Source organism: Lagopus muta, chromosome 5 (genome assembly GCF_023343835.1).
Source record: "Lagopus muta isolate bLagMut1 chromosome 5, bLagMut1 primary, whole genome shotgun sequence".
In the NCBI taxonomy this organism is placed as follows: domain Eukaryota; kingdom Metazoa; phylum Chordata; class Aves; order Galliformes; family Phasianidae; genus Lagopus; species Lagopus muta.
In genome coordinates this window covers 23,733,953-23,760,799 of record NC_064437.1, presented here as the reverse complement: position 1 = coordinate 23,760,799, position 26,847 = coordinate 23,733,953, and the positions used below count along the sequence as shown (strand labels likewise).

Here is a 26,847-nt window from a genome sequence, read left to right as displayed (position 1 = left end):
AGGCTGGTACTTTCCTAGCCAGCAGTACAAACAGCCCAGTGGATTTAAGGGGAATCTTGTCCTTGTGGTTGGCATGGGCAATTCGGGACGGAACATCAGGGTGGAAGTCAGCTGTGTGGCCATGGAGGCACCACCACCAATGGGAAAAATGAAATACGATGGTCTCAAATTGTACCAGTGGAGGTTCAAGTTGGATATTAGGAAAAACTTCTTTTTGGAAAGGGTGTTTGGGCACAGGAATGGGCTGCCAAGGGAAGAGGTGTGATCACCATTCCTGGAGATATTCAAGAACTGTGAGGTGTGGTACTGAGGGAAGGCCAGTGGGCATGCTGGAGGCAGGTTGGGGTTGGATTCAGCGATCTCAGTGGTCTTTTCAAACCATAATGATTCTGTGCTGGAGATACTGCTGAAGGACAACTCAATTGTCTTCCACAACTGCTCTGAAGAGGAACTCGTTGATAACGTAGCCTTCTACACTGGCTCCCCTGTACTAAAATGCTTTCAGGATGGGCACATCTTGCCTCTCAAATATTTCAGAGCACAGAGATGAATACGGAAATTCAGGTGCGTATATGTGAGTCTTGAAGGAACTCTGGAGGATCCATCTTGGCAGGACTTGGTGCTTCTTTAAGGATAGGTGATTTGTCCCCAGTGAACACCAGAGGAGATGAATTCATCTCAGCGTGCTTTGGCAGGACGAGCATTGCTGAGCTAAATACAAGTAATGAGACTTCCCTGTCCCCCTGGGCAAAGGCTTCCCCCATTTGCTATTGCAGAATGAGACCATGCACCCCTCCCCCTTAGAAGTTAAATCCCCCAAGATGCTCTCATCTGTTTCCCTTCTGTCAGCTGCCTCCACATTCTGTGATGGAGAAGGAATAAAAGAGAAGATGATAGAGAGAAGCATGTGCTGTTCCCTGCATCTATAGCAGAGGATGGAAACTATAAATGCCTGCATCCAGCCACTTATTTATTTGCTTGTGCTTAGCTGATGTAACCTGTGGTTTGACACTGATATTTTGCGTGTTGAGGGTGGGAATGTATTGATTCAAGGTAGTTGAGACTGAAGCTTGCTTGGGGAGCTGGGGAATTTGCCATGATCCTGAGACAAAATGGCAGAGAAATTAATGGTAATACATGCAAATTAATTCAGCAGAATTAAAAGAAAAAAAAAAAAAGCTGTACACACAAATTATCTCAGCTCTCAGCACAGAGATCTGAGTCACAGTGAACTGCTGTCTGAAGGCCTCAGCATGGAGCTTGGAGGCTGCCAAGAGGTCAAATCAAAGGCTGAGAATTACTGGGAAATTAATGGGGCAAGATTGGGTGTGTTATATTAATCTGTGCTTCACCTGGATCGCTAAAGGAAGAAAGATGTAGAAAAGCAAAACAGAGGATGGATATGAATCAGAATAATTACTATCTAACAGAACTGTGCAATGTGGTTATTTTATATATTGTATATATTATGTATTACAGTATGTTTTATATATTTATATATTATGGTGGGAGAAGCTGTGCATTCTGCTGGGCAGGTGAGCTGGAAGCAAACTTCTGAGTCACTGTGCCTTCCTGCAGTATACAGTGGAAATGAGTTTGAGAGGAAGCTAGAGGGTGCTGCTGCCTTTCTCACATAGCACGTGATGTCTCTGGGGAGAGCAAAGGCAAAACTAGTTAAAAATAAACTTAAAAAAAAACAAAAAACGAAACACCACAACCAAACAAGAATGAAAAATCCTATTTTAATAAGATCATTTGGAAAAGGTACACCAGGGTGCAGAGGAAGCTCAGGTGCAACTCATGGGTGAGTGCTGCATGTGAGGAAGGTGTACCAGAGCCAGGGTCACTCTGCATAAGCTGTGGTAGGCAGGATTTGGGCAAAGTAGCAGCCTCCCCAGTGCCTTTCCTAAGAGTGATCCAATTGTTGGGACACAACAGCAGTGCAGATGCAAAGCATCTGACCTCCATTTCCTCTGCCAACCCAGACTCATTCCTCCAACTCATTAAGGTTTGAGCTGTCCTTTGACAAAATCCTCAAAATTGACTGTAGGGTGTACGTGGAAAACCTTGCCCCTTTCATTGGCACCAAGTCCAATATACTGCTTCTGACCAACCCTGTCTGTCCTTCTCCACCTTCCTTGGTCCCCGCATCTCCTACTGGTGGCAGCAGTAGGGCACGTGGGGATGTCTTCACTCATTGAGACAGCACCTTGCAGCCAACCAAGGCATGTGGCCCCAGCACCTCCTCCAGTGACAGTGGGTGACCTCCATTTGTGGAGATTTTATGTGCAGCATTCAGTAGTCCATACCCCCCCAAGCCAGCAGGCAGGCACAGGGAGCCTGGTGGCCCATTGCCCCAGGGGTGCCCAGTGATGGGGCAGGATGCAGGGGTCCTCAGGCACAGACATGATGCCAGTGTCATGGGTGGGAGTCCCTGCAAGCAAGCATGCTGCCTTGGGGATTAAGGTCCATGTCTTTGCTGTGCACGCATTCAAGCACCGGCAGTAGAGCGAGCATGGGTATAAAGGTCAGCGGTGCAGCAGTCCTGTGACAAGGCCAGGCAGAATTCCACTTCGCCCTTAAATCCATGCTTGGAGAAGCTCCAAGAGAAGATCAGATGAGCCCTAAGGAGAAAAGGCACAGTGAAAGTTTGCTCTGAATTCCTTTCTGGCTGCTTTTTGTGTGTTGTCGAGACAGCTGGCCAGCGGGACTGGTATCGGGGCGGGTGAGTTTGGGGGCTTTATGGAGATGGAGTGGTGACTGGCTTAAAGGCACACTCACTTTGCTATATGGGGTTTGCACCTGTTCCTGTGGCACAGAGAGCTGCAGCTGGACGAGAGCATCTGTGGGTGTATTCGAGTTCCTTGCTTCTCCCAGGTGATTTTCTCTGGATTTCTGCACTATTTTCCAGCTCCTATTTAAGTTAACTTAATCTTCGATTGTAAAATTGGTTGAAAGTAAGTTATAGATGAATCTTTCTTGAGACTGCAGGAGAAATGCTTGTTATCTAGTCGGAGTTTGCACAGACTCATTCTTTTCATTTCTCTGATTACACTGGTTTCAGCGTAGCTCAGTTTACACAGCTGAGCTTGCACTTCCTCCCCTGAGCCCTGCCCCGCCTGGCTTTCTCGCCTTGCATGTTTTGTAATGCAAGCAGCACTTTCACAACACTGCGCTACTTCTGAATCGCTGCTCCATGCCCCCATCCCATCAGGCATCGTGGCAGTTTTTTTCCTAAAGCCTTTTTCTTTCCTACTTAACGGAAAATAAATACAAAAGCACAAAAACAAGCCATGGGGGTGGGAGGAAAAGTGCTGTGTTTTTGCTGATTCTGCACTCCTCGTTTCCTTGTTGGTCACTCTCTGTGCTCCCCTCGCTGCTAACAGGACACCATGGTGCACCGAGTGGCCGTCATCGGGGCAGGGATCAGCGGGCTGGTGGCCACCAAGTGCTGCCTAGATGAGGGTTTGGAGCCCACCTGCTTTGAGAGAAGCGAGGACATCGGGGGGCTGTGGCGCTTTGCAGTGAGTGAGCTCTGCTTGGTTTTCTCCTTCCCCTGTGCTCCCACAGCAGCCCTGCTCGTTTCTCACAGGACAATGCAGACTGCGGGAGGCTCAGCGTGTACCGCTCCATCATCAGCAATACCTCCAAGGAGATGTCCTGCTTCAGTGACTTCCCCTTCCCGGAGGATTTCCCCTCTTTCCTTCCTCACAACCTCTTCTTGGAGTATTTCCGCATGTACGCTCGGCACTTCCAGCTCCTGAGGCACATCCGCTTCAAGGTGAGCTGGGACCAAAAGCAGGACGGCCTGAGGGGCTGCAGGAGCTGCCATCACATGGGTGGGATGGGACAATGACTGGTGCGAAGTCCACAAGCTCTGCACGCTCTGGGCATCCTCAATGCAGCCTTTTTGGCTCTATCTTTTAAGTGAGGATGCTTGAGCATGGACTGCCTTGTGCCCCCCATGCTGTGCCCCATGCAGGGGGAAGGTGTAGGTTTATTTTTGCAGTTCATACCTGAAAGGTACCCGAAGGCCCAGCAGCCCCAGCCCTTTGTGAACAGCACCTTTCTGAAACACAGCACAGTCTCTGATCCTTGCGTTATTGGGCTTTTCAAGACAACAGTTATCAGTGTGAGGAAGCGCCCGGATTTTGCCACCTCAGGCCAGTGGGATGTGATCACTGAGACAGAGGGCATCCAGGAGTCGCACATCTTTGATGCTGTCATGGTCTGCGCAGGAATCTTTCAGAAGCCCCACCTGCCGTTGGCTTCTTTCCCAGGTGAGTCCTGCCTCTGCAGTGGGGTGGGCTGGGGTTGTTCCTCTGCTCCACAAGGCTCACCAGCCAGGGCACCTGTGACCCTTGCCCCGTGAAAATGGATGCGAGCATATCCAGAAATGGATAAACCACCTCATGAAGATGCAACGGTGCTGTTCCATGAGGATTTTCTGAGCAGGACCATGACAAGGTTACTCAGAAAGGTGGGAGAAGGTGAAAGCATCGCCACTACTGGTGGAGCTGAGTGTTCTGTGGGCTTTGCAGCACTGGGCTTGGCTGCAAAGCCAAGGTTTGACCGGGTTTGGCATCAAGTCGGTGCAAATCTGTGGTGATAGGAGATGTTCCTCACCCTCTGCGCAGGTATTGAGACCCGCTTCAGAGGTCAGTACTTTCACAGCCTGGAATACAAAGATGCAGCTGCTTTCCAGGGAAAGCGAGTCCTTGTGGTTGGACTTGGGAACACCGCCTGTGATATTGCTGTGGATATGAGTCATGTTGCTGCAAAGGTACAGCATCACGGTGGGTGGGAGATGGGACAAGCAGGAGGGAGGTTAAAACCAGGGTTTCTCTCAAAGCCAAGGTTAGCAAGACCCACCACAGGGACACGTTTCCCTTTCCTTTGCGTGGTTCTTGACCAACCGCTTCCTGGCGTTAGGCACTTGCCTTCCCTTCAACCACTCACTCTCTGAGCGAGGCTTCATCACTGCTTTTCCACTTTACTGACACACAGCCAAGCTCTTCCTGTTCCCATATACCTCCCCAAAACTTTCTACAAGCACACAGAAGATGCTAAAGCACCTTCTTGAACAGAAATATGAGACCGCTGCACCACTGTTAGTAGCTATGTTGCACACCTTTGATTTCTTCTCTCTGTCCATCTTGCAAGTACAGCTCTATCTTCGCCTCTCAGTACCCACAGAAACTCACAGTTTTGCTCCCCAAGTGTTTCCTCTCACTTGCCCATTGGGTTTCTCAACAAACAAGCCTTAAATTGAGGCCAATTGAATGAGCTTTGCAATTTCTGGAGAATTTGGACTATCTGGGAACTTTGCAAAAGCCCGCCATGAACTGGTTGGTTCATCTGGACACCAGATGCCTTCATTGGGACCTTGCTCACAAGCACAGGAGTTGGGATTTGCTACGTCAGGCAAAAATGGAAGTCAGGCTTCTGGGCACGAGGCCCTCAGGCCTGCCTTCTCTGCCAGGTATTTCTCAGTGCCAGGAGCACCACGTGGGTGTTCAGCCGGGTGGCAAACCATGGCTTACCCTGGGACATGCTCAACACCACGCGCTTTAATCACTTTCTTGAATGGCTTCTCCCATCAGCCATCATGAAAAGGATCAAGATTTGGAAGATGAATTCATGGTTTAACCATGAGATCTACGGCTTGGCTTCTGCTAAAAGGTGGTTGTTCTGGTTTTTGGTTTTTTTTTTGTTAGAATGTATTTTTTAATAGTGTGAAATCATCTTTCATTTCAAAGGATATTTGCAGAATAGCAAGCCATCAGAGAGGATTTTTTTTTCCATTGATAATGCATTTAGTATGGCTTCACACTCTTGGTGCCTGTTTACAGTCCTGTTGGGTTCTGGGAACTCAATGTTGTCCATGTCCTAGTATCAACTCCACCCCACATCAGGGTGTTTTGCAATGGTTAATCAAGCCACAGGGGGCAGAGATACAAACCCGAGGCACACACCCCTCACATCCCTCCCAAGCACCGCTTTCTTAGGAAAGGCCACAAAAGAAATATTGCGTCTCCCTTGGATGCTAACATTTCTCTCCTTCTTTCTTTTTCCATGCGAAAGTTCCAATTTTAAATTCATTATCAATGAAGAGCTGCCATTTTGCATGCTCTCTGGAACCATTGTGCTGAAATCAAATGTGAAGGAGTTCACCGAAACTTCAGCCATTTTTGAAGATGGAACAACTGAAGAGAACATCGATGTGGTGATCTTTGCCACAGGCTACAATTTTTCATTTTCCTTTCTTGAAGAGTCAATTTGCAACCAACTCAAAAGTAATCGTACCCTATATAAATGTGTCTTCCCACCCCAGCTGGAAAGGCCAACGCTAGCTGTCATTGGTTTGATCCAGCTGACTGGCTCTGTGATGGTGGGAGCAGAAATCCAGGCTCGCTGGGTGACAGGAGTCTTTGCAGGTGAGAGAGAGACTGCAGGGATAGGAGAGGTGCTGAGGAGGGAGGACAGGTCACCTTGCTGCTCTTGGGACCATGCTGGGCATCACCACATGCTTTTGGTGAAGGTGCTGGGAGCATCAAATGGGAAGAATGACTACTAACTGCTCTGCTCATAGGTCTCTACATGACTTCTGGTCTCTTTACTCTTCTCAGGCGCATGCAAACTCCCTCCCAGCAGCAAGATGATGGCTGAAGTCTCGAAAAAACAGCTGCCAGTCAAAAGGTGCGTGATGCTCCTGTACTTGGGCTCATAGAGTGAGCATAGTATGATATGCCTTTGCTCTTCATAAGCAAATCAAGCTGAGAAAAGTTGGACCTCTCTCTTGCCAAACCCTTTCTGCTGATCCATGCTGAGCTCTGGGATGAAGCAAACCCTCAGCGATGTGGGGAGGAAGCAGCACAACACCCATAACCTGCAGGTCCCTCTGTGGGTCCTGCACAACCCATCCTCTCTCACAGCACCTCTGCGTGGAGCTTTGTTTTCCTCTAGACAGAGGGTGCCATCTCGTGGCTTCTCCCTCCCCAGTCTTGGAAACAGGCAGCGTGGGCTGAAGGCCACATCCCATCCCCAAAGCCCACTGGAGTTTAGGGGCAGCTTCCTAGCTCAGGCCACTCTGTGGGTTGTGTTTCAGAGACCACAAGCAGGTTATGGAGACAGAGCCTCTTCCTTGTGTTAGGCCAGCTGCTGATAACCCTGCATAAAGGTTCTTTGGGTGCTTTTAGGTCCCTTCATGTCACCCTACAGCAGGGCAGCCTGAGGGAGCTCAGCCAGCTTGTGTTCCTTGCAACATGGTGGCTCTTGCAAGCCCAGAGCAGTGACCCAAGGTGGGAACATAACATGCTATTTGATTTTCTGTACTGATTTTATGCCCATGGAAGGGATGTGCCTGAGAACCGGAACTTGAAGTTGAATTTCATTAGTTACACCAGTGAGATTGCTTCGTATGCCGGTGTGAAGCCCAGCATGCTGCGGCTGCTCCTGACCGACCCTCGGCTGGCCCTGGCTGTCTTCTTCGGGCCCTGCACATCCTACCAGTACCGCCTGATGGGACGGGGGCAGTGGAGCGGGGCTAGGGCTGCCATCTTGACACAGTGGCAGCGGGTCTTGAAACCTTTGAGAACTCGGGTGTTGGAGGACAGTGCCTCCTCACACTCCTGGTGCTGGCTGGGCCTCCTCGCCCTGCCTACAGCACTGGTGGTAGGGTTCCTGCTCTCCAAATGTCCCAAGCTGGGGTGGGCTCCCCGGGCACGACTTATGTTCTAGAAGAGACCCTACGAAGACGGTGCCGTGCCGCACCAACAGGGAGGTGTTTGTGGGTCCAGTGTGTGTGGGATCTCACCCCTCTGTCCCTATCTGTGGTTGAAATGCAGCGGGACAAGACTGTGGGGAGGTTTGGGATGAGGCCGAATGGCACGGGCCTCCTCAGCACTGCGGATTTGGGAACAGCAGTTGTGTTCATATGGAAACTTCTGGGAGGGGCTAGCCGGAAATAAACCTCAGCGAGCTTCTAACGGTGCTACGCATGGTGGGAGTCCACGTTTTTAGTAATGCGTTGACTAATCGGCGATGGGGGTTGGGGAAAGGCGAGGGGGACTCACAGCTTTGGGCCACGGCCCAGCGCCAGCCCACCCCGCGCACAGACAAGGGCTCGGGAGAGCAGGGGGCGCGCGAGCCACGCCTCCCGCTGGGGGAAGCCGCCACTTCCGACCGCTAGGGGGCGCTCGCGGACTCCGCGCGCCTCCCGGACTGCGGCACGGCGTGGGGTCACGTGAGCGGCGGTGCGAGGGGTGGCGCGCGCGCGCGGCGCGGTGAGGTCAGACGTCGTTGGCGCCGGCTTGGCCGCCCGCCATCTTGGCCCCTGTGTGGAAGCGGCTGAGGCGCGGCGTCGCGGCGCCGGGAGCGGCAGCGGCCTCGCCGAATCCGGGAGCCCCGGGGAGCGCGGGGTGGGGGGGAGGCCGGAACGCCGGCCCGCCGCGCTGCGCGTCAGGTGAGAGCGACCGCTTCCCTTCTCCCGCGGCTCCTCGCCGGCCGGCGATGAGGAACCGGCGCCGGGAGGAGCGGGAGAGCGGCCTGCGCCGCATGGCCTCGGGCGGGGGCGGCTTCCGGCCGGCCTGGCGGCGGTGCTGAGCGGCCTGGCGGGGAGCGGGGTGCGCGCGGGGCCGCGGCCGGGTGGACGAGGGAGAGAGAGCGGGAAGGAAGGAGGGAGGGAAGAAGGGAGGCGGCAGGGCGCCCAGGCCTGCGGCGGGCCGGGCTGCTGGGCCGCAACGCAGCGCATCGCCGTCTGCGGCCGGCCGCGCCCCGCAGCGGGCACGGCGCCGGGCCTCGCCCCACGGCTGGGCTGCGGGGGCCGCTTCCCGATCCACGGCTCCCCGTTTCTCATCCTTCTTCCCCGTTTCCCACCCCTTTCTCAATTTCTACCTTCGGTTCTGTTCCTTCCCTTTCTCTCTGAACGTCTCTGTCCCTCTCTAGGGAGATCCCCGGCGTTCGTGTTCTCTTTGTGGCACTGATTCTTCCTCCCGAGATCCCCCGGGGGGAGCTTTTTTTTTCCTGCTGCACGCTGGGCTGTGCGGCTTGATTTTCTAACTCTGAAATGTCCATCCACAGTTCTGGAGATGCACAGTAAAAGGCTGCTGCTGGGTTATTTCTCTTAGATGTGAGTGAAGCGCCTTTGGGAAAGGTATTGTGGCTTCTGCTCTCAGGAATGAGGTTTGTAGGAGTGGGGGTGGAGAGGGCTGGGAGGGGGCTTAGCGATTAAATCATGGTGTGAGCATGGTTAGATGACATGGCTAAAATTCAGGTAGGTGGTCTGCAATGGGATCCATCACATACAGATACAGATTGAAATTTTGGGGCTAGTTTCCAGCTCAGGCCCTCTTTATGGAGGAATCAGAGCATGCATGAGAGCCTGGTGCTGGGAGTTGTAGTGAATGCTGTGTGGTTTCTTTCCCTTTTGTGTCTTGGGCATGCGTTTTGTAAGCATGTCCCTTTGTAAAAGGTCTTGAACCCTTTCTCATTGGAAAAGGGCTGTTTTTCGTTATCATTCTTTGGTTACTGGAGTCAACTGAGTGTACTAGTAGAAATAAGGATTATTTCAAGCAGAAGGAGTGGTTTTTTTTTCTTCAATTGATTTGTTTCTTGTGCTGTGGGATATCAGGCCTACCCATTGTCTAGCCTTAAGAGCTGTGCTTGGACAAGAAACTGCATTTTAATGGGGGAGGAAATGGGACGTGATCTCATCTGTCCATCAGGAAGAAACGAAAGGATGGCCTTATAATACTGAGTGCCAGAAGATGAATGGTTCTCAAATTCCTTTGAATCATAAAACCCAGAGAATTTTTCTTCATAATTAATATTAGGACCCTTCCCCGGGGTCTTCCCTGGGACTAAAGAACCTTTAAGTTTTGAGAGCTCTTTGGGCTTAGAGTTCAATGGAGAGGTGTTTTGTCTCTCAGTATTGGGCTCAGTGTGTGAGGTTATGGCTGCTGTGATGCAGGTGTGTTAATAAAAGGTGGCCATGTGAGCTGAATTGGGAAGTGGCATAGGCCAGTGTTTGTGTATGGCCACCAGGACTGGTTCCTGTCACCTGGAACACCACCGTACTATATATGTATTTTCTACATTAGGCCTTGCTTTGGTAAGTATTAGCTTGTAAAATGTGTGTAATCTTGGCTAGTCTTCTTCTGCAGATATTTTATGAATATCAACCTGTAGTTTCTTTACTTTTGTTTAGATTTAGTAACTGGAGCCCTAATTTTTTGTAGAAAAACCTTTACAAATTGTTGCATCTGTTTACAGCTGTAACTTTCTTATTGCTGGAGTCCTTGTTTGATGGTACAGATTTATGGAATGCACTTTCTTTAGGTCTGTCTTTCTCAAATCCTTTAGTCTACCAGGGAAGGTTAAATGACCCACAAAGAAGAGGGAAAAGATGGTGCTTTCATCAAAAGATGAGAGAGCTCTCATTCAGGTTTTGTTCTTGTCTGAATGGATTTCTTAGATTAATAAAATGAAAGAATGTAAGGCAAAGCAGTGGATGTGTTGGTGGGGTTGACTTGTGCCAGGTGTCCTGGGTTACACAAAGTGCAAGCCCCTTAGTCTGACGTATTTGTCTAGTCAGCTGTGGGAGTGATGGGAAAGTGGAGAGAGGGTGGAGAACAGCCTAAATACCATATAAGGGTGATGTGGATAAGAGGCTTAGATGTGGAAACAGAAAGGAAAAGGTAGCTCTCATAGGAGGATTAAACCCATGCACCGTGTACTCTTGCAGAGGAACAAACCCTTGTATAGTGCATTTTGGATAGTGATAGGACAAGGGGGGATGGTTTTAAACTGAGACAAGGGAGGTTTAGATTAGCTATTAGGAGGAAGTTTTTCACACAGAGGGTGGTGATGCACTGGAACAGGTTGCCCAAGGAGGTTGTGGATGCTCCATCCCTGGAGGCATTCAAGGATGTGGCTCTGGGCAGCCTGGTCTGGTGATTGGCAACCCTGCGTATAGCAGGGGGTTGAAACTACATGTTCATTGTGGTCCTTTTCAACCCAGGGCATTCCATGATTCATTGGAGGTGGGAGTGAGGAAGACAGATGTTCCTGTAGTTATTGAAGGAAGAATGGGGCAGAGGCCAATTATAGTAATGGAGGAAGAAAACCTCCGCCCTGAAAATGCAGCACCTTTCCACTAGTTGGGGATGGATGCTGGGCCTGTAATGACGGGACCACAAGTGGTATTTTACTGGTAGAACCAGTTGTTCATCTTCGGTAGTGAATTTTTTCTTCACTCAGTTTCATGCCCTCGTTTGTGGGTTGTTGGTGGGTGGTTTTTTTTCAGGACTGGGTTTCACAAAACCTTGTGGAAACTTTCCATGGGTGAAAGCAGGTGTAAAAAGAAATGCTGAGATTGGTGTGAGGAGGCTGGGGAGATAATACAGTGTGCTCGTGTTTGTGAAGTGCAGATGGGGTGGACAGAAGTCTTGGAAAAAGAAATGCATAAAGAGCAGAGGAAGATGAAGTCCTAATAAAAATCAGATGAAGACAGCTTTTATGTCTAGAAAGAACAGGCTAACAGAAATAGACTGTTTTTATTACAAATACCTCAGCCATTACATAACATTCTAACTAAACAGTAATGAACTAGACTATTACAGATTGCACTGTATTAGAGTGAGAAGCTTTGTATCATCGTATTGTTTTCCTGTATCTGATAACATCTTGATTAATGATTAAATTAGAGTGCAGAATTGCATTGTGTATCTTCTATCTCAAGTATGATAGTGGTAACTTTTAACTGATGTGTTTTTGAAGATAACTTGAGCTACGTTTTCAGAGATTTGCAATGCCAGAGACAGAAATTACTGCATTTTACATCTGGGTACATCAGCTGTGAAATTATTGGACCACCTGGTGTCGGGTGGCTGAGAGATTATCTTAAATATCTCTTTAATTCAGTGTACAACTGACTTCTCAGTGACAGAGCAGATTTACTCCATGTTAAGGCAGCTGGGATGTAAGTTGTAGCTCAGCATGCTCTGAGCAACCAAATGGATTACTATAGTAAAACTGCAGTGGCTAGGTTGCCCATTTTTGCCACTGTTTGCTTCTGTTAGCAAACATCAAACTTCTCTGCTTAGAAAAGCAAACAGTTTCAGGCTGTCCTCATTCAATCACACAGGCAATTTCAGTTTATTTTTAGTATTAATGTTTCTGTAAGCACATGACCTTCATATTTCCAGATTTTTAGCTTGTAAACTTTTAAAATTATAGATGTGCATTTAAATAGTATGTGCATACATATGGCTTCTTATTTTCAAATGAGACATTTGTAAGCTTTCTTTTTTCACCTTATTTAACTGCTTTCAATCTTCAGCCCAGGTGTCTGCAGGAGAGTCTTCATCTTTCCAGAAGAATAACTTTGTTTCAGAAGCCAGTGGTATTTCTCCCAGCTTAAGACTTGATAAGTTACAGGACTTGGGTGTTTCTTCCTTTTCAAAGTAACCATCTATCCCACTGGGAGGCCTTGCTGTCTGGGGATCAGTGCACTGATGCTTTCATTTGGCTAAAATCGCATTTCTGTGTTTACAGGTCTTGTTTTATAATACTGTTAAAAACAGCTTGTGCTTCCTTTGCAAGTGTATCGAAATGTGTGTTTGTGTGTACATCAAAAATATTCTGCAGTAACAAATTTTCTTTTGCAAATAAGAATAAATACTCTGCAGGAAGAATGCATTCTATGAAGAGAAGCTTGCCTTTTTCTCATGGTATGGCTACGTGATTCATTTACTGGATTCACCTTTGTTAGAAAATGTTTTTTATGCCATGTATCAAGCAGGGACAAAACTTTGTAGTATGCACTTAGCTTTGGATTCATCATAGTTTAACTGTGGTTTTGACAGTGTACTGAGATTTCTTGACTGCTTTTGAAAGCAGAGCATCAAGGGATTGTGTCTGTTGTTTTTGGTAAACAAAGAACCAAGAGAAACTGAAAATATTTGGCTTAATCTGGTGTAATTGGACAGATGAAAGTTAACTTTCATACTTTAAATCAATTCTGTAATGATGAAAGTCCTATACATAAATTAGGTATGCTGACAAGACTTTTCTGATCTTTTCTAATTTAGCTCATCATTTTTATTTTTCAATAATGAATGTGGTCTAAAGCAGAGAGCTGAAGCTGACCCTTAATTAAGCAGCATTGTCCAGTCTTTGGTGTGATTTTCACAGTTGCTTCTCTTACATAACGAGCATTGCTTTAGATACAGGATGGAGATGGTTTCTGCTTAAAGAAATTAGCGTGTCGTCAGCAACCACCACATAAGCAGAGATGATGGGCATAACAGGCTGCATGGTAATGAACTGGACCGGCCCAAGGCTTGTGAAGGAGCAGATTCTACCTTTCTGTGCACAGGAGTAAAGTTCTTTATTGATGATGGATAGCGGTAATCTGTGAGCATTTGGCATCCCTGACTCTGGCTGTCACAGTGGGAACTTGTCTTACACTGTCTTAAAGACAAGTAAGATGTAACATTTCCTAATACAGGGCAGAGATTGTGGTTTTAGCTATATAAATCAATTTAGAAGTATGGTGGGAATTACAGGCAACACAGATTTGGAGTATTAAAGAAGGTGGGAATTTTTAAGGGTTGTGACAAGAAGCTTAAGACAGGTTTACTGACTAGAGTAACTGTTACTGAGCTGTTTTTCATCATGTTAAGGATGTACAGAGCTCTGTATAAAATTTTATGTCCTGCAGATTCCTACTGTTAATGAGTTTCCTTCCATCTTGAGGTTGCCATCTTCAGTAACAAAGGTACTTGAGAATGTGAAGGGAAAGATGTTGGAATTAGTAGCTAGAGAAGTTCATTTTGGTGCATGTATTCTAGTGAGAAATAAAAATGGTCAAGATTTAGCCCCACTGTAGTTCTTGTGCACTTATAAAATATTCTGCAAGAGTTCACGACCAGAATACTTTGCCTGAACACTGTTTCAAAGCATCTTATTGATTTCTGAAGTAAGGAGCCTTAAATGTAATGATCTGCTACTTAAAATTGATCTGTGGATGAAGACACTGAAAAAATGCTTTGCTTAAAAACTGGCAAATTTTTACTTATTTTCAGCTGGTGTCAGGGGGTTTTAAAGGTGTTGAGAGAAATTCACTGCTGCAAGTGAACTGTGGTTCCTTGAGAGGAACTGAGAAGTGTTTCTTCCTCTATAGAAAAATGTTAATTGTTACATTGGACTTGGAAATTGTATCAAAGGGGGAAGAAATTGACATCTGGAAAAAAAGATTTTTAGTCTGGATTATCCACAGCAAGGAACAACTTGGCTTTACTTTTGTATTTTATCTATCCTGCCCTCTTCTGCTGTCTGTTCAGTGAGTGGGAAGGGTAGGAAATATGTAGGAGGTCTCATTCAGCTTTTAGAAATCACCACAAAGACTTTCTCATTTGGACCTAGGCAATAGTTGAGGCATACTGGAGAGGCAAAAGTGTCACGGGTTTAAATGGCATTGATTCAGAGTCTGTAAGAAAGCACAGGGGTGCTTGCAGTAAGAGCGTTAGATCGAAGGGAGAAGATGAAGTAGTAGAAAGATGGGTGACTTAAAAGGGCTTCTACTTCCACTCATTTAGGTGGAAGTTTAGAGAATCTGGTCTGTTGTCACATACCTATTGAGATTATGTTTCACCAGCTTCCTAAAAGGAGATATTTTGCACCTGACACTGTGGCTGACTTAAGGAGCTGACCCTTATGCAGCCCGGCTCTTGTTTCAGGTAACTTATCCCAGCCGGGCGTCTGCACAGGAACGCATCCTGCATGCTGTTAAGTCTGCATCTGGAGTCAGAGCTGCTGAAGTGCAGCTGGAACAAAACCATGCCTTGCTTCCTGTGTACGTTTAGAAATGTGAAGGAATCCAGTGACGTGTAGACTACTTGTTCGTACCTTTTTACTGTAGGGTGCAGGCAGATTTTTTAAATTATTCTTGCAAATGGATCCTCAAACCCACCAATATCATCGATTTTGCTTAATCTTTGTGGTTTTTCATACGTTGAAATTTAAGCAGAGTGGGGCTGAGCATCTGAGTGCTTTCAGCACTCGTTTGAATAATCACAGGGATGGCTGTCTATCATCAGCAGCATTGCTTCTCCAGCAGATCAGACGTGGGCTTCCCCTTTGTTCCTCTGTTATCAGACATGCTGTTCTCAGCAAGCAGAACAGTGCTGCTTGGGGTGCCACTGAGAAGGAGACTCCCCATGTTGCCTTTGCTATGCCTCAGGACAATGGGCATGCCAGGAGTTCTGCCTTCCCAGGCTTCTGCTGGATGCTGTGCTGTAGTTGAGCAAGAAACAAAGTGGTACTTGTGACAGCATGTTAAGTGCTGTTGTAATTTAACAGACCGTTGTGATCTTAAACATTAACAGATGCCTTTACAGAAAGCAGCTGTGGTCAGAATAAACTGACCTGGATTAGTTTGTGAGAAGCCTAGTGTACAGTTTAACTTTCTTTTTCAATTAAAAATAACTGATAGGTGAGACAGGTTGTGTTCATTCTCTTTATTGAGTGAAACTTGCCTGCTTAACTACTACTTGAGTGCTGTTCTTTAATAGCAGGTATATGGATCATTTCTGCAAGAATTTGCCTTATTTTGTTCACTTATCTTTTTCTCATATAGTTAGCAAATTAGTTCAAGGGCTTTGAAGTATTCTCATTCTTCTTAAATAATGGAAATTTCTTTAATAAACTCTTGAAAATCTTGAAAATAAAAATCTTATTTGGCATCTATGAGTTGAAAAGCTAGTTGGGTGAAAGCGCTCGCATTGTTCAGTTCCCAGAAGTAATGAGAATGCATCTCATTATGATGTTCTCCTTAATTGTATAGAAGCTGGTCTTACATTTTTTTTTTCCTGGTCCTGGCTCCCTTCCAGCACTTCAGAAGCCCTGCTGCAATTAAAAATTTACAATTTGAAAAAGTTCTTTAGCAAACTGCGTGAAACTGGGGAAGCAAAAATATGTCTCACAAAAAACGTGCTCTAACACTTAGTGGCAGGGAAAGAAAGATTTGTGAAGGTTAGTCAGGCTAATTAGGAGCACAGTAGCTTGCCTTAAAGTTGAACACGAAAGACATTTTGGATCTTAGATTTACAGAAACGTACATTCTGCGTTAGAATATATTTGGTAATCCTGCAGAGCATTTAGATTATTCTAATTTATGTTTGAGGTTTATCAGAAAGAGGCAAGAATAGCTTAGTGGTGTTAGTGCCTGAGCTGCATGCTGTGCTAGTTCTGGCTTACGTGTGGCACGCGCTGTCAGTCTTCACTGGAATCTCTTGAAATAACCTTCTGGCAAAAGAAGCTGCTTAAATGTACTTTGGTAATTTGAAAAAGTGGTACTTGTAGGAGAACTGGTATTAATGCAGTACTTATTAATTGTTGTCATTTTTACTTGAGTTGTGCTGCTGATATTGCTTGAGTGGGGAAACAGGAAGGTGTGATTGGAAGTCTAAGAGTAGAATTTTTGGGAAAAATGTAGGTCCTGATTTTGTAGCCTTTGTCATTATTTAATTTCAAGTAAGTGTAAGAATTACCTTTGCTACTGTTTAGAAGTTCTGGAAATAGTTGGACACGACATGAGTGAGAGCTTTGGAGTTCTAAGTTTATCCTCTGTTTGGGTTGAGGATGTGACATTTATTTATTTATTCATGTGATATTGTTGATATGGTACTTGAACTCACTTAAAAATAATAAAAATTGTAGATATGTCTTTAAAATAGAAATCTATTTTTTTTCCTATATGGAGAATTTAAATAGATCAGCACATAGACCAGGAAGAGTGAGAACTTCAGTGGAGAGACAGAGGAGTGTTAGTCTGAGAAGATGTTTCCTTGCTGGTTTTAAACCACCCATACTGCTGCTGGTGAGCAGGGCTTTGTGCTCCAGGGTCCCCTCTCTGCCTGTTGCTTGGGAGCATCAATTGCTCTCTTAGGAGTCCCATTCTTTGGGGATTTTGCTGCTGCCTTCTTCCTTGTGGTGTTTGTTCTCTGCCAAGTGGCAGTGCTACCTCCCAACAGCCTGCTTTTTCCTTAGGAGCTACAAAGTGTAAGTTGCTGGCTGCTGGTATGTTTCGGGAATGGTAACAGGGAAACACTAAGAAGTTACTGGACAGTCTGAGATAGTTTGATTCATAGGGTGAGATCTGAAGTCTTCATTCTGTTCATGTAAGAACTCACTTCCTATTATGGTCAATAGAAATTAGATGCCTAAAGGTATTTGGAAGATCATGGCTTTCATGTGAAATTTAAGCAGAAATTTAATTTTATGTATTAAATCTTCTGGAGTACTGTGTCCAGGTCTGGAGCCGCCAGTACAAGAAGGACAGAGAGCTGTTGGAGAGGGTCCAGAGGAGGGCCATGAAGATGATCAGGGACTGGAGCAGCTCCCCTGCAAAGACAGGCTGAGGGAGCTGGGCTTGTTCAGCCTGGAGAAAAGAAGGCTGCGGGGTGACCTCATTGCAGCCTTTGAGTACCTAAAGGGAGCCTACAAACAGGAGGGGAGTCAACTCTTTGAAAGGGTAGATAACTGCAGGATGAGGGGAAATGGTTTTAAGTTGAAGGAGGGGAGATTTGGGTTGGATGTCAGGAGGAAGGTCTTTACCATGACAGTGGTGAGGTGCTGGAACAGCTGCCCAGAGAAGCTGAGGATGCCCTGTCCCTGGGGGTGTTCAAGGCCAGGTTGGATGGGGCCCTTGGCAACCTGGTCTAGTATGAAATGGGGAGGTTGGTGCCCTGTGTGTGGTGGGGGGTTGGAGCTTCATGATCCTTGAGGTCCCTTCCAACTCTGGCCATTCTGTGATTCTGTATGTACAATAGGCAAGAGCTGAATAAATTTTTAGTGAGATGCTTAACTTCAGGATTTTGGTCATGAGAATGGTTGCATTCATTTTTGAGCACCTCTTCACATTATCTCCTTCCTTTTAGAAAGTATTGTGCTTATGAACAGCATCTTAATATTAACACAGAAAAAAAGCGATGTAATTATTGAAAATACTGGAACCCAAAGGTAATAGTATTGCTTTAAGTAATATTTAGATAGTGTTTGTTCAAATAATGAGCAGCTTCATTCTTTGAACTTTGAACATGCACAAAATTATCCTCAAACTAAACAAAATGAAAACTGTCCCTTTTCTTTTCCCAGCTATCTTAAGCAGCTGTACTGGCACCATTCTGCCCATGAAGGGGCAAGACCATGAACTCTCCATGCCCTGGGTAAAATTCAGAAGGAGAAGAGTTCATGAAGAGTACAAGTATTATTAATTACCTTAGCTAAACAAAATAGCCAGGTGATACATGGAAATATTTGATGTGGCTCTGACAGTTTTATTAAGTGAGTTGTTCATGCACATACTGTTAAATATTTATTCAGATCTGTGAACAGAGACAGACTGGGAGTTTGCATGGCTGCCATCCTTTCTATCTTTGGCTTTTGACTCCAGCCAGCTCTCTTAACTCATTTTTCCTTTTGTTCTCGAGAATGCTCTGAAAAAAAGAAGTAGAAATAAATTTGTTTGAATCCCTTCTAGCCTTTCTCTGCTGCAGGATGTGTCCTGAAAGTGTATTTTAAAAAGTGTTAGTCACTTCTGCTAGTGCCATCTTATATTTGAGAGAGCCTAATGAAAGTTCCCTTCATACTTGTGGCTTGTTGCAAGCTGTGCTGTTGTAAGGCCATGTTCAAGGTGACGCTGTTTCTCACAAGACTGTTCAACAAGCTGCCCTACAGTTTAAGGCTGCAGAAGTTTTGCTTGCTCTACAGATCTCTAGTTTGAACTAACATACGATTTGCAGAACACTTGGTTATTGCATGCAGTTTTTGTAAGTGGCTCATTTTGGTTTTCGTTGCTTGTTGTAGTAGCTCTGTTTTAAAATGTAGATCTTTGCCTCAAAACTGATGCAGGCATATTTGTGGATGCTCCTTTCTGGCGTCTGCAGACTGCATTTTTATAAGATGCATAAGATGGGGTGATGTCCTCAAGTGACTGTCTGCTGTCATGGACTGTTTTCCACCCAGCTCATAGCTTGTTTTGGTCTTTTTTTTTTTTCTCCCCAAAACATTAATAGGCTTAGAAGGCAAGTAATTTGAAGCAAAGCCTGTTTGGTTTCAACTTCATCTTACAGGATGCTTTGGTTCTAAGGAGAACAACTCCTTGATTTTTCCATTTGAGCGTCATTTGCAGTACTTCTCTCCAGCGTGCCCAGTGCTTAGGAGATTGACCTGTGCTGCAGTTCTTCCTCAGAGGTGGTGGGTGCAGAGGAGATGGTATTTAAAGGCTTTTCTTTTGTACTTGGACACTAACCCTTGTGACCCTTATGTTGTGCACTCTTCAGGCTTGATTGAAAACCAGGGAGCCCAAAATCTAGATGTGTGGAAGAGAAGTGAGGATGGAATTATTCACCTGGCTTTCAAAGTACATAAAATTTAATCTGGATGTTCAAGAGTGGGTTGTAATGAGATCTACCCAGAACTCTCTGAAGGTCTGCAGAGCTGCTGTAGTAGTAGATAACAGATCTATGTAGTTTGTCTGAAGTACATTAAATAGAAGCTCGAAAGTCCCTGAAATCCTTACAGTAATTTTCAGCCTGCTTAACAATGATCTACTTGACAGTGATTGCTGCTGCAAAATATCCTTTTAAAAAAAAAAATCCTCACCTCAGAGACTGTTCTATTAGATGCTTTGATTTGACAGAGCGTTTTGCTACTCAGGTGTTATTAGGGAGGTTTTGTGGCTTATTTTCATGTCATTTCAAGCTGCCTGATGCTGAAGCTATAAGGAGTTCTTTGTTTTGGCCATTTATCCCACTATATTGCTGTGTTGTTTTTTTTTTTAATAGAAATTGCTCCTGCAAACTGTAGTCCCAGAATGACGCTTTGGGCACTAGGAAGTTGTAAGTATGAGGGCAGCAATAAGGGGTTTCTAGAGAATGTGTTGTGTTCATTAACGTGTTGTATGTCAGAGAGGTGAATTCGGTATGTTTAGTTGCAGTACCATTCATCATTTGTGTGCAACTTTTTTGTGCAAAACCATATCATCACTAATTACACAACAGTGTTCATTTGTAAAATAATATGATCCTTTTACATAATGTGCTATGGATAAGGCACAAGGAAAGCTTTCTTAGGTTCCTGATTGCATGGAATCCAGCATGCTTTGTTGTCCTGTTTTGAATTGACTTTACTGTGCTCTACATGATTGTGGTGACTGTTTTTCAGGATAGCCTGTAAATGTTCAAAACTTACTGTCTACTTGTGGATAATGCTTGGGTTTTACTCTTGTGAGGCAACTGCCTTGAAATGAAATCCTTTCTTTCTAGCTGATGTTTCTGATGTCATGTTATCTGGGGTATGAAGTGCAGACCTTATTGAGATATCAGGAATGCTCTTTCAAAATTAGTAACACTGAATTTGGGAAATCTGCTTCTTAATATCCATTCAGCATATGGCAAGAAAGCTCTGTTGTTTTTTTTCCATTGTATTTTTTTTTTAGTTTCAAAACTTAGAAGAATCACATTCTTCAGTGTGCCCAAAATAGAGCTATTCTGAAAAAGAAAGTGGAGTTAAAAACAGATTCAAAATTTGTATGTGATGACAAATTTGTACGTGAGGCTTTTTGCTCCTTAACCACTTTTTAGTGTGCTTAAAATTAGGGTAAGATGTTATGAAAAGTCTTTGTGGATTTGTTTCTTGTTTTCTGGTTTGAGAGGTGCTAACGTGTCCTGGTTATGAAAAAACTTTCATATCACGTTGGTTTTTTTGTTGTTTTTTTTTAAAGTTTCCCACTTCACAGATGGTTATTTGAGGCACTGAGAATTTCAGTTCCTGGGAAATACACAGCAGGTTTGTCTTGAATTATGTGCCTCATCTTATGTCATTGCAGCTCATCCTCTCCAGTTCAGCCAAAATACGTCTTTGGAGTTGAAGCGATGGGATGAGCTACTCTGAGTTAAATAGGGAATGTGGGAATGATGCTGCTGTTTAGTTAACATTTTTGAAACTTCCAAATTATGTAAAGTTTAGGCACGAATAGACAGCTGTAAGTGACTGAATGCATGAAGGCTAAACTGAGGAGGATATCCTAAGTTGATTGGACTGTGTAAAAGATAAGTGTAATTAAGAAAAATAAAGCTAAGGAGGTCTTTTGACATGTTATGCTTTTGTTGAAACAACAACCAAAACAAACAAGAAACAAAGAAGACTTTGCTTAGAAGTTTACAAGTGGATTGTATAAAGTACAGTTGAGATGTTTTCATGCAGCCACCTGTGCTTACCTCAGCTAGAATGGGATGCCTGGGAAATAGAGAGAATAGTAATCTTTCTCTCAAAACTGAGGAATGGTGTGCGTTGTGCCTCAGATATGTACAGAAACAGGTTGCTCTGGAGCCCATAACAAAGAAAATGAAGTTATTTCCCACGGCAGTAGTAAGAGTTGATCTACGTTTTGCCAGGAACTTTTTACTTGAAGATTTACATAACTCTGTTCCCTTTTTCCAGAGATAACAAAACGTCACAACTTAGGCAAAATGCTTTTCTGTATTCAAATGGAATTTTGTGAAACTGTTTTTTTTGTGTGCGTGTGTGTAATAAAACCACAAAACACTGACGTGGATGTGGCAGAAGAGAGAGAAGGAAACCAGACAACAGCTGCTGCTGAGTTATGATGTGAAATGTTTTAAACTCCTTACCATTCCACTCCTAGAAAAGTGACCTCAGAAATCTTCTCTTCCTTGTTTAATCACAGAAGAACACTTTTCCAAAGTGGAAATAAGATCTTTCCTGATATGCAGTTTATCCTTATCAAAAACTTTATCAAATGTACAGAGATGTGAATCATCGTTATTCCACACAACTAATTTGGGGGGAATCTGAAGTGATGAGGAGAATGAGGAGCTTGGTAGAAAAGGTCTGTGTGGAGTGGGAAATTTTGCTGTTTGTTTTCTATGTTAATGTTTTAGAAATAGGGTTCTGCAATCACAGTCCATGAGAACACATACTGCATTCAATTTGTTCTTCTACCAACTGTAAATATCTCAGAGGGCAGGAGAAAATGTTCCTTAATAGTGGGTTTCAGGAAATCAGGAGTTCTGGATGTAATGATGGCTGATTTCTGTACGTGTGCTTGAGGTCACTGCAGGATCTAAATAAGCCAGCAGATTGCAGTCTGAAAAAAACTCATACAGAAATTACAGTAATAATTTTAATATGCAGGTCTTAAGACCACAGCAAAGGTCAGTTGTGTTATTTGATAACGTTACTAAGTGTCCAAAGGGTAATCTTTGCTCCAGAGTTTGGGAGCACTGGCCCTCCTGTAATTACCCATGGAGTAACTGTAGTCCTTAAAAATCAGTCACTGATTTGCGTAAGTTTGTTCATAGTGCACTAAGCCCTGCCAGCTGCTGGTTTTGCTTGCACTGCTGCCTGTCCTTCTGTTTGCTGTCATGGTAATGATTTCATTCTTGGAAGTGGTTTTTTTTTTTATGTTGCTGCTGTTCAGAGCTGTACAGCTGTTGTCGTGCTCTTGCTTTTAAAGCTTTGATTAACAGAGTTCAAACTCACCACTACCTTACTGGTAATAAAAAATATATCAATACTAGGGAAAATTTAGTATCAGCAAGTCTGGTGCTTGCCAACCAAAAGCATAATTGTATGTACAAGTGTCTTATAGATGGTACTAAAGAGGGAATGATTGTGATTTTCCTGTATAAGAATGCAGTAGGTACAAGTGAAGCTGGAGTGAAAAGGCACAGAACTTGGACAGGGACATGGGCTGGAATTTTATTTCATCTGGCTTTATTATATGGCTTGGAACCAGACACTTACAACTGTAATTAGATGGCACTAGGGTGCTTATTCAGTATATGACATGGAAGATATGCTTGTAAAGAGACAGAGGCCTTTCAAAGGGAGTGTTTGTCACCCTTCACTTAAATACCTGCTCTAAAGTCTAATTTTACCAGTATATCTTGTCTGGCAACCAGTATCAGGTTTAAATTCACTTAAATGTGAATGTATTAACTGGCCTGGTTTGAAAGAAGACTGTTTACAGTGCTTCATCTACTTCCTGCAAGGCAGATCCCTGAGGAACGTGCAATTTTAAACAGTTCTATTGTTTTTCAAGTTTCTGGATGATAGGAGGATGCTGACCAGTCTAGCAAAAAACAAATCTGGGAGTTGCTTCCTCCTTGTGAGAGTGCAAAATGCATTTCATAACACATGTGTGGCCCAGTGTGGCTGAAGACTGTCCCCTTTGTAGGAGTCTGCACGTGCTCTAATGGAATAGCATTTGGCCCAAGTCCTGCTGAAGCTAAACACCATGCTAAGGCTGTTCACATCTCCATTTCTTCATCTTCTTGTTGGTGGCTTATAAATGGAGGGAGAAGGCAGGGCAGGGTGGGAATGTTATCCTACATGAGACTTCCTTGATCTTTTGCCATTGGTTTATGTCATCATGACCAACTAAGTATTTTATTTCAGCTATTTATCTGTTCAGTCTCTTTATAATACGTGAGTGCCTTACATGCAAATTGAGTTTCTGCTGAAGGTCTTTTGAGACTGTGAGTTTGACCATGAAGTTGGTTGATCACTGAGGAGTTTGAGCAGATTGGACAGCTCTGTCTTGCTTCTTGCTGGCTGGTCCTAGAGTGAAATGCAAGAGTATTTGAGCGCCTATAGCTTCTGGAATAAAAGTGGGAGTGTGTGAAAAATGGTTATTCTAGTGGCTGTAGTGTTGTTTTTGTTTTTTTCCAGTAGTGTTAAAATTTAAACAGAATATTATTGTCTAGTCCATTTATGAATGCTCGTTTGTGTTCCTAGCTGATGGTGAGCAGAAACTCTGGCAAGTTCCTTCTAAGAACAAGAGAAACATCAGTGATAATTACTGGGTGGTTCTTCTCAAGATCTGCTACTGTAGGGGAAGAAGGGAGGAGAGAAGGCCTTCTCTAGCAGCCCTGTGATTCACAGTTGCAAGAATAGCATAGCTTTTAGTTCAAAGAATTACTTGCTATATGTCTGAACGTATCATATTTCTAGTTTTGATAAACTTCAGATTTGGTTGTATTTCACTTCTCTAGCTGCTGAGTTTATGGTGGTTTTAATTGGAAAAAGCAAATTCCAGAAATACTGTGTTGCAGTTTGTGCTATCTGAGCACTTGGCTGCAGGAGGGGATGAGGTCATCATGCTCCCCCAGTGGGAAACTGGTTGCTGATGGAAACTCTGCTTGGTTTTTTTTTGTTGTTGTTGTTTGGGGTTTTTTTTGGTTATAAATTGAGATTATAGACAAAACATTTTCAGAGTTTGCTGTTCAAATGCTGACCCTCCTGATTTTGTGATGGCATATTGTTTCATAACGTAAGCTGTTCCTCGGTCTACTATTTTCTAATGCGTCTGCAGTTTGCTTAAATGAAGTAATGCTTAATAGTATTAAATATGCTGTAAAGTTTCATTTTATGACCACTGTCTTAAGTCCTGGCTTACATTCAAGTTGATTTATTCTTCTGGTGTTGTTGTTTTCAGGCTGATTAGAGGAGTGAGCGGGCAGTACCAGACTCGATGAGTTTCCATCGACATGTCGGAAAAGTCAGGCCAGAGTACAAAAGCAAAGGATGGAAAAACCAAGTATGCAACGCTCAGTCTCTTTAATACTTACAAGGGAAAGTCACTGGAAACTCAGAAAACCACAGGTAAATTAAACTGATTTCATTTATGTGTTTCGTTTCATCTTCATTGTTGTACAGCTAATTAGGAGGGCAGTACAATTGTTAACCACAGCAAAGCTTTTAAGCTGCTTTATATAACAGCTAACTGGAAGGATTGTGGAAAAACAGTTTTGATTCCACATGCTGGTTACCTGTAAACTTCAAGTTCAGGGAGAAACAGCATTTTCAGTTCAGTAGCATGCAAGTAAATAACAGTTTATGGCTGCGGTTTCCATCTGTTATCAGTGTATGACGCACCGTCCCCCAGCTGTGCTTTTTGGTGTATTTCTGAAGAAAACAGCACTTATGTCACTTGAGTATATTTTGAGATCTTTAGTGTATACATTGGCTCCTTAAGTTTACTGTAATGTGATGTTCAGAGGTTGAAAATGAAATGCTTGTGATTATAGAACATACTTAGCAGAGAATCTTGTTCATCTGAACTTACAAATTGGTGGTTGAATGTCCAGTGCCGTGTGTTGGCTTCATACTGCTTTCGTAATTGTGATCTGGAGTAAACAAACTGTAGGAATGCTTTTGTATGAGCAGCATCTGCCAACTGGGACTGGCAGAAAAAATGAGATGATCCTGTGTGGGTATTGCTGGACCCATTAAAGCATGATAAACTTCTGAGAAGAGCAAGAAAATAATGATTGACAACAATGTCCTAAAAGTAGCAAGGCGTCAGTGTCATACCTAAAATGTCTTCTCCAATGTTCTGTAAGAGAACATTGAGCACAATGGCAGAGTGAACTGACGTGCTTTTTGGCTTCTGGAATAAGTTAACCATAGTGACTCAATATTCAAAGCCCTCAAGTTCTCCCGAATCAAGTATTTATAATTCAATTTTTTTCATTGTTTAATTAAAAGAAAAGGGAAATTCTAGTTCTTATATTCTTAGATTTTCTTTTTTTTAACAAGCATTTTCACTGATTTGTGCAGCTTTGCAGGAAGTCTACCTGCTAATCAGCACTGCTAACTTGCACTTTCTGTTCTGGCGTACAGTTGCCACACGCCATGGATTACAAAGTCTTGGAAAAGTTGCTATTTCAAGGAGGATGCCTCCCCCAGCTAACCTCCCTAGTCTCAAAGCAGAAAACAAAGGCAACGATCCCAATGTGAACATTGTGCCTAAGGACGGCACAGGATGGGCTTCAAAACAAGAACAGCACGAAGAAGAGAAGTAAGTGACCAATGAAATCAGGGTTGTTTGGCTGTAACATTTCTCTCAAGTTTTCCAAAACTTGCAGAGGATAGGAAGTGGGAAGGAACTGGTTAGGCTTAGAAGTCTTCAAGAGAGGGTACTAAAGGGGAAATAGCACCTCAAAAATTAACATTAATTTTTGTAAGGAATAATCTTGCTGTTGGGGGAATGGGAGAGAAAGAACAGCAAGGAAAAGAAAATAAAACAACAAAAATGCCACTTAGGTTGAAGGCAGTATGTTTATAAATCTGATGTAAGAGGGCACCTGATATGGCTACCTTTTCTTTAAGTCTTGGTGGCTCCTTACATGAAATCCTGTGGTATGTTCTTGTAAAAATTGGTGTAATCACTTTAAAATCCTTACGAAACTAAGAGAAATCCTTGAGCACATGGCAGCTAAGTTTAATTTTAACCTGACAATTTGTGTGTATGCAAAAAACCTGTTTGATTTTAGTGTGGTTTTCCAGATGTATGTCGGGAAAAGCTTAAAAACTCTTAATTTTGTATATATTAGTTTGAATCTTCTACTTTTCCTATCTGTTCAAACTACGTGCACTTCAGTTGGTTTGATTAGTATGCCATAAATTCCAGAGGCTTCTCATGGAAGTTTTCTGCTACAGACTTCACAGTATTGTTTCATGCTGCCCAGATATGTGATACAAACAAAACAGGCGTGGGAATAGTGCTGGCTCACTGCTGTATATTGCATGCAGTTTAATTGCCTGTTCTCAGTACAAGTCATCAGCTGAGTTTGTTTCATACTTGTGAGGGACATCTGACAGCAACCTCTGAAGAAAATAGACTTAAGTGTTGTTCCAATAATACAATTAGAAAAAGTTTTAAAGCAAAATTTATTGTCATGAAAGCTTAAAATAGGATGTGCTTCACACCACAGAAGTGGAAGTGGCTTTTAAGTGTTTATTCCTTGACGTATG

The 26,847-nt window shown here is 43.9% G+C and overlaps 2 protein-coding genes across 20 annotated transcripts in view; both read left to right on the top strand.

The window, feature by feature from the left end:
* The first annotated feature begins 2,467 nt into the window (after positions 1-2,467).
* On the top strand, positions 2,468-7,993 carry LOC125693922 (dimethylaniline monooxygenase [N-oxide-forming] 2-like). Of its 4 annotated transcripts, XM_048946412.1 has the most exons (11): positions 2,468-2,725; positions 2,820-2,877; positions 3,387-3,524; positions 3,593-3,781; positions 4,118-4,280; positions 4,638-4,783; positions 5,483-5,682; positions 6,085-6,437; positions 6,630-6,699; positions 7,200-7,301; positions 7,398-7,993. In XM_048946412.1, exons 3-11 carry the CDS (start codon positions 3,393-3,395, stop codon positions 7,738-7,740), a joined length of 1,698 nt encoding a protein of 565 aa, XP_048802369.1. In that variant the 5' UTR covers positions 2,468-2,725; positions 2,820-2,877; positions 3,387-3,392; the 3' UTR covers positions 7,741-7,993. The 4 variants fall into 4 exon arrangements, with proteins under 4 accessions (XP_048802369.1, XP_048802368.1, XP_048802370.1 ...); XM_048946411.1 differs by lacking the exon at positions 2,820-2,877 and having other exon boundaries at positions 2,470-2,725; XM_048946413.1 differs by lacking the exons at positions 2,820-2,877; positions 7,200-7,301 and having other exon boundaries at positions 2,478-2,725; positions 7,356-7,993.
* Positions 7,994-8,294: 301 nt separating this feature from the next.
* The window catches only part of PRRC2C (proline rich coiled-coil 2C), a 68,813-nt gene continuing 50,260 nt past the window's right edge, over positions 8,295-26,847 (top strand). For 7 of the 16 annotated variants that reach the window (XM_048944501.1, XM_048944503.1, XM_048944500.1 and 4 more), the window contains exons 1-3: positions 8,296-8,464; positions 24,527-24,693; positions 25,714-25,891. In XM_048944501.1, the coding sequence (XP_048800458.1) occupies positions 24,579-24,693; positions 25,714-25,891 (293 nt within the window). In that variant the 5' untranslated portion in view covers positions 8,296-8,464; positions 24,527-24,578. Of the gene's footprint in view, positions 8,465-8,916; positions 9,155-24,526; positions 24,694-25,713; positions 25,892-26,847 lie in introns of those variants that run through there. The other 9 variants (XM_048944507.1, XM_048944499.1, XM_048944504.1 and 6 more) reach the window with 6 other exon arrangements.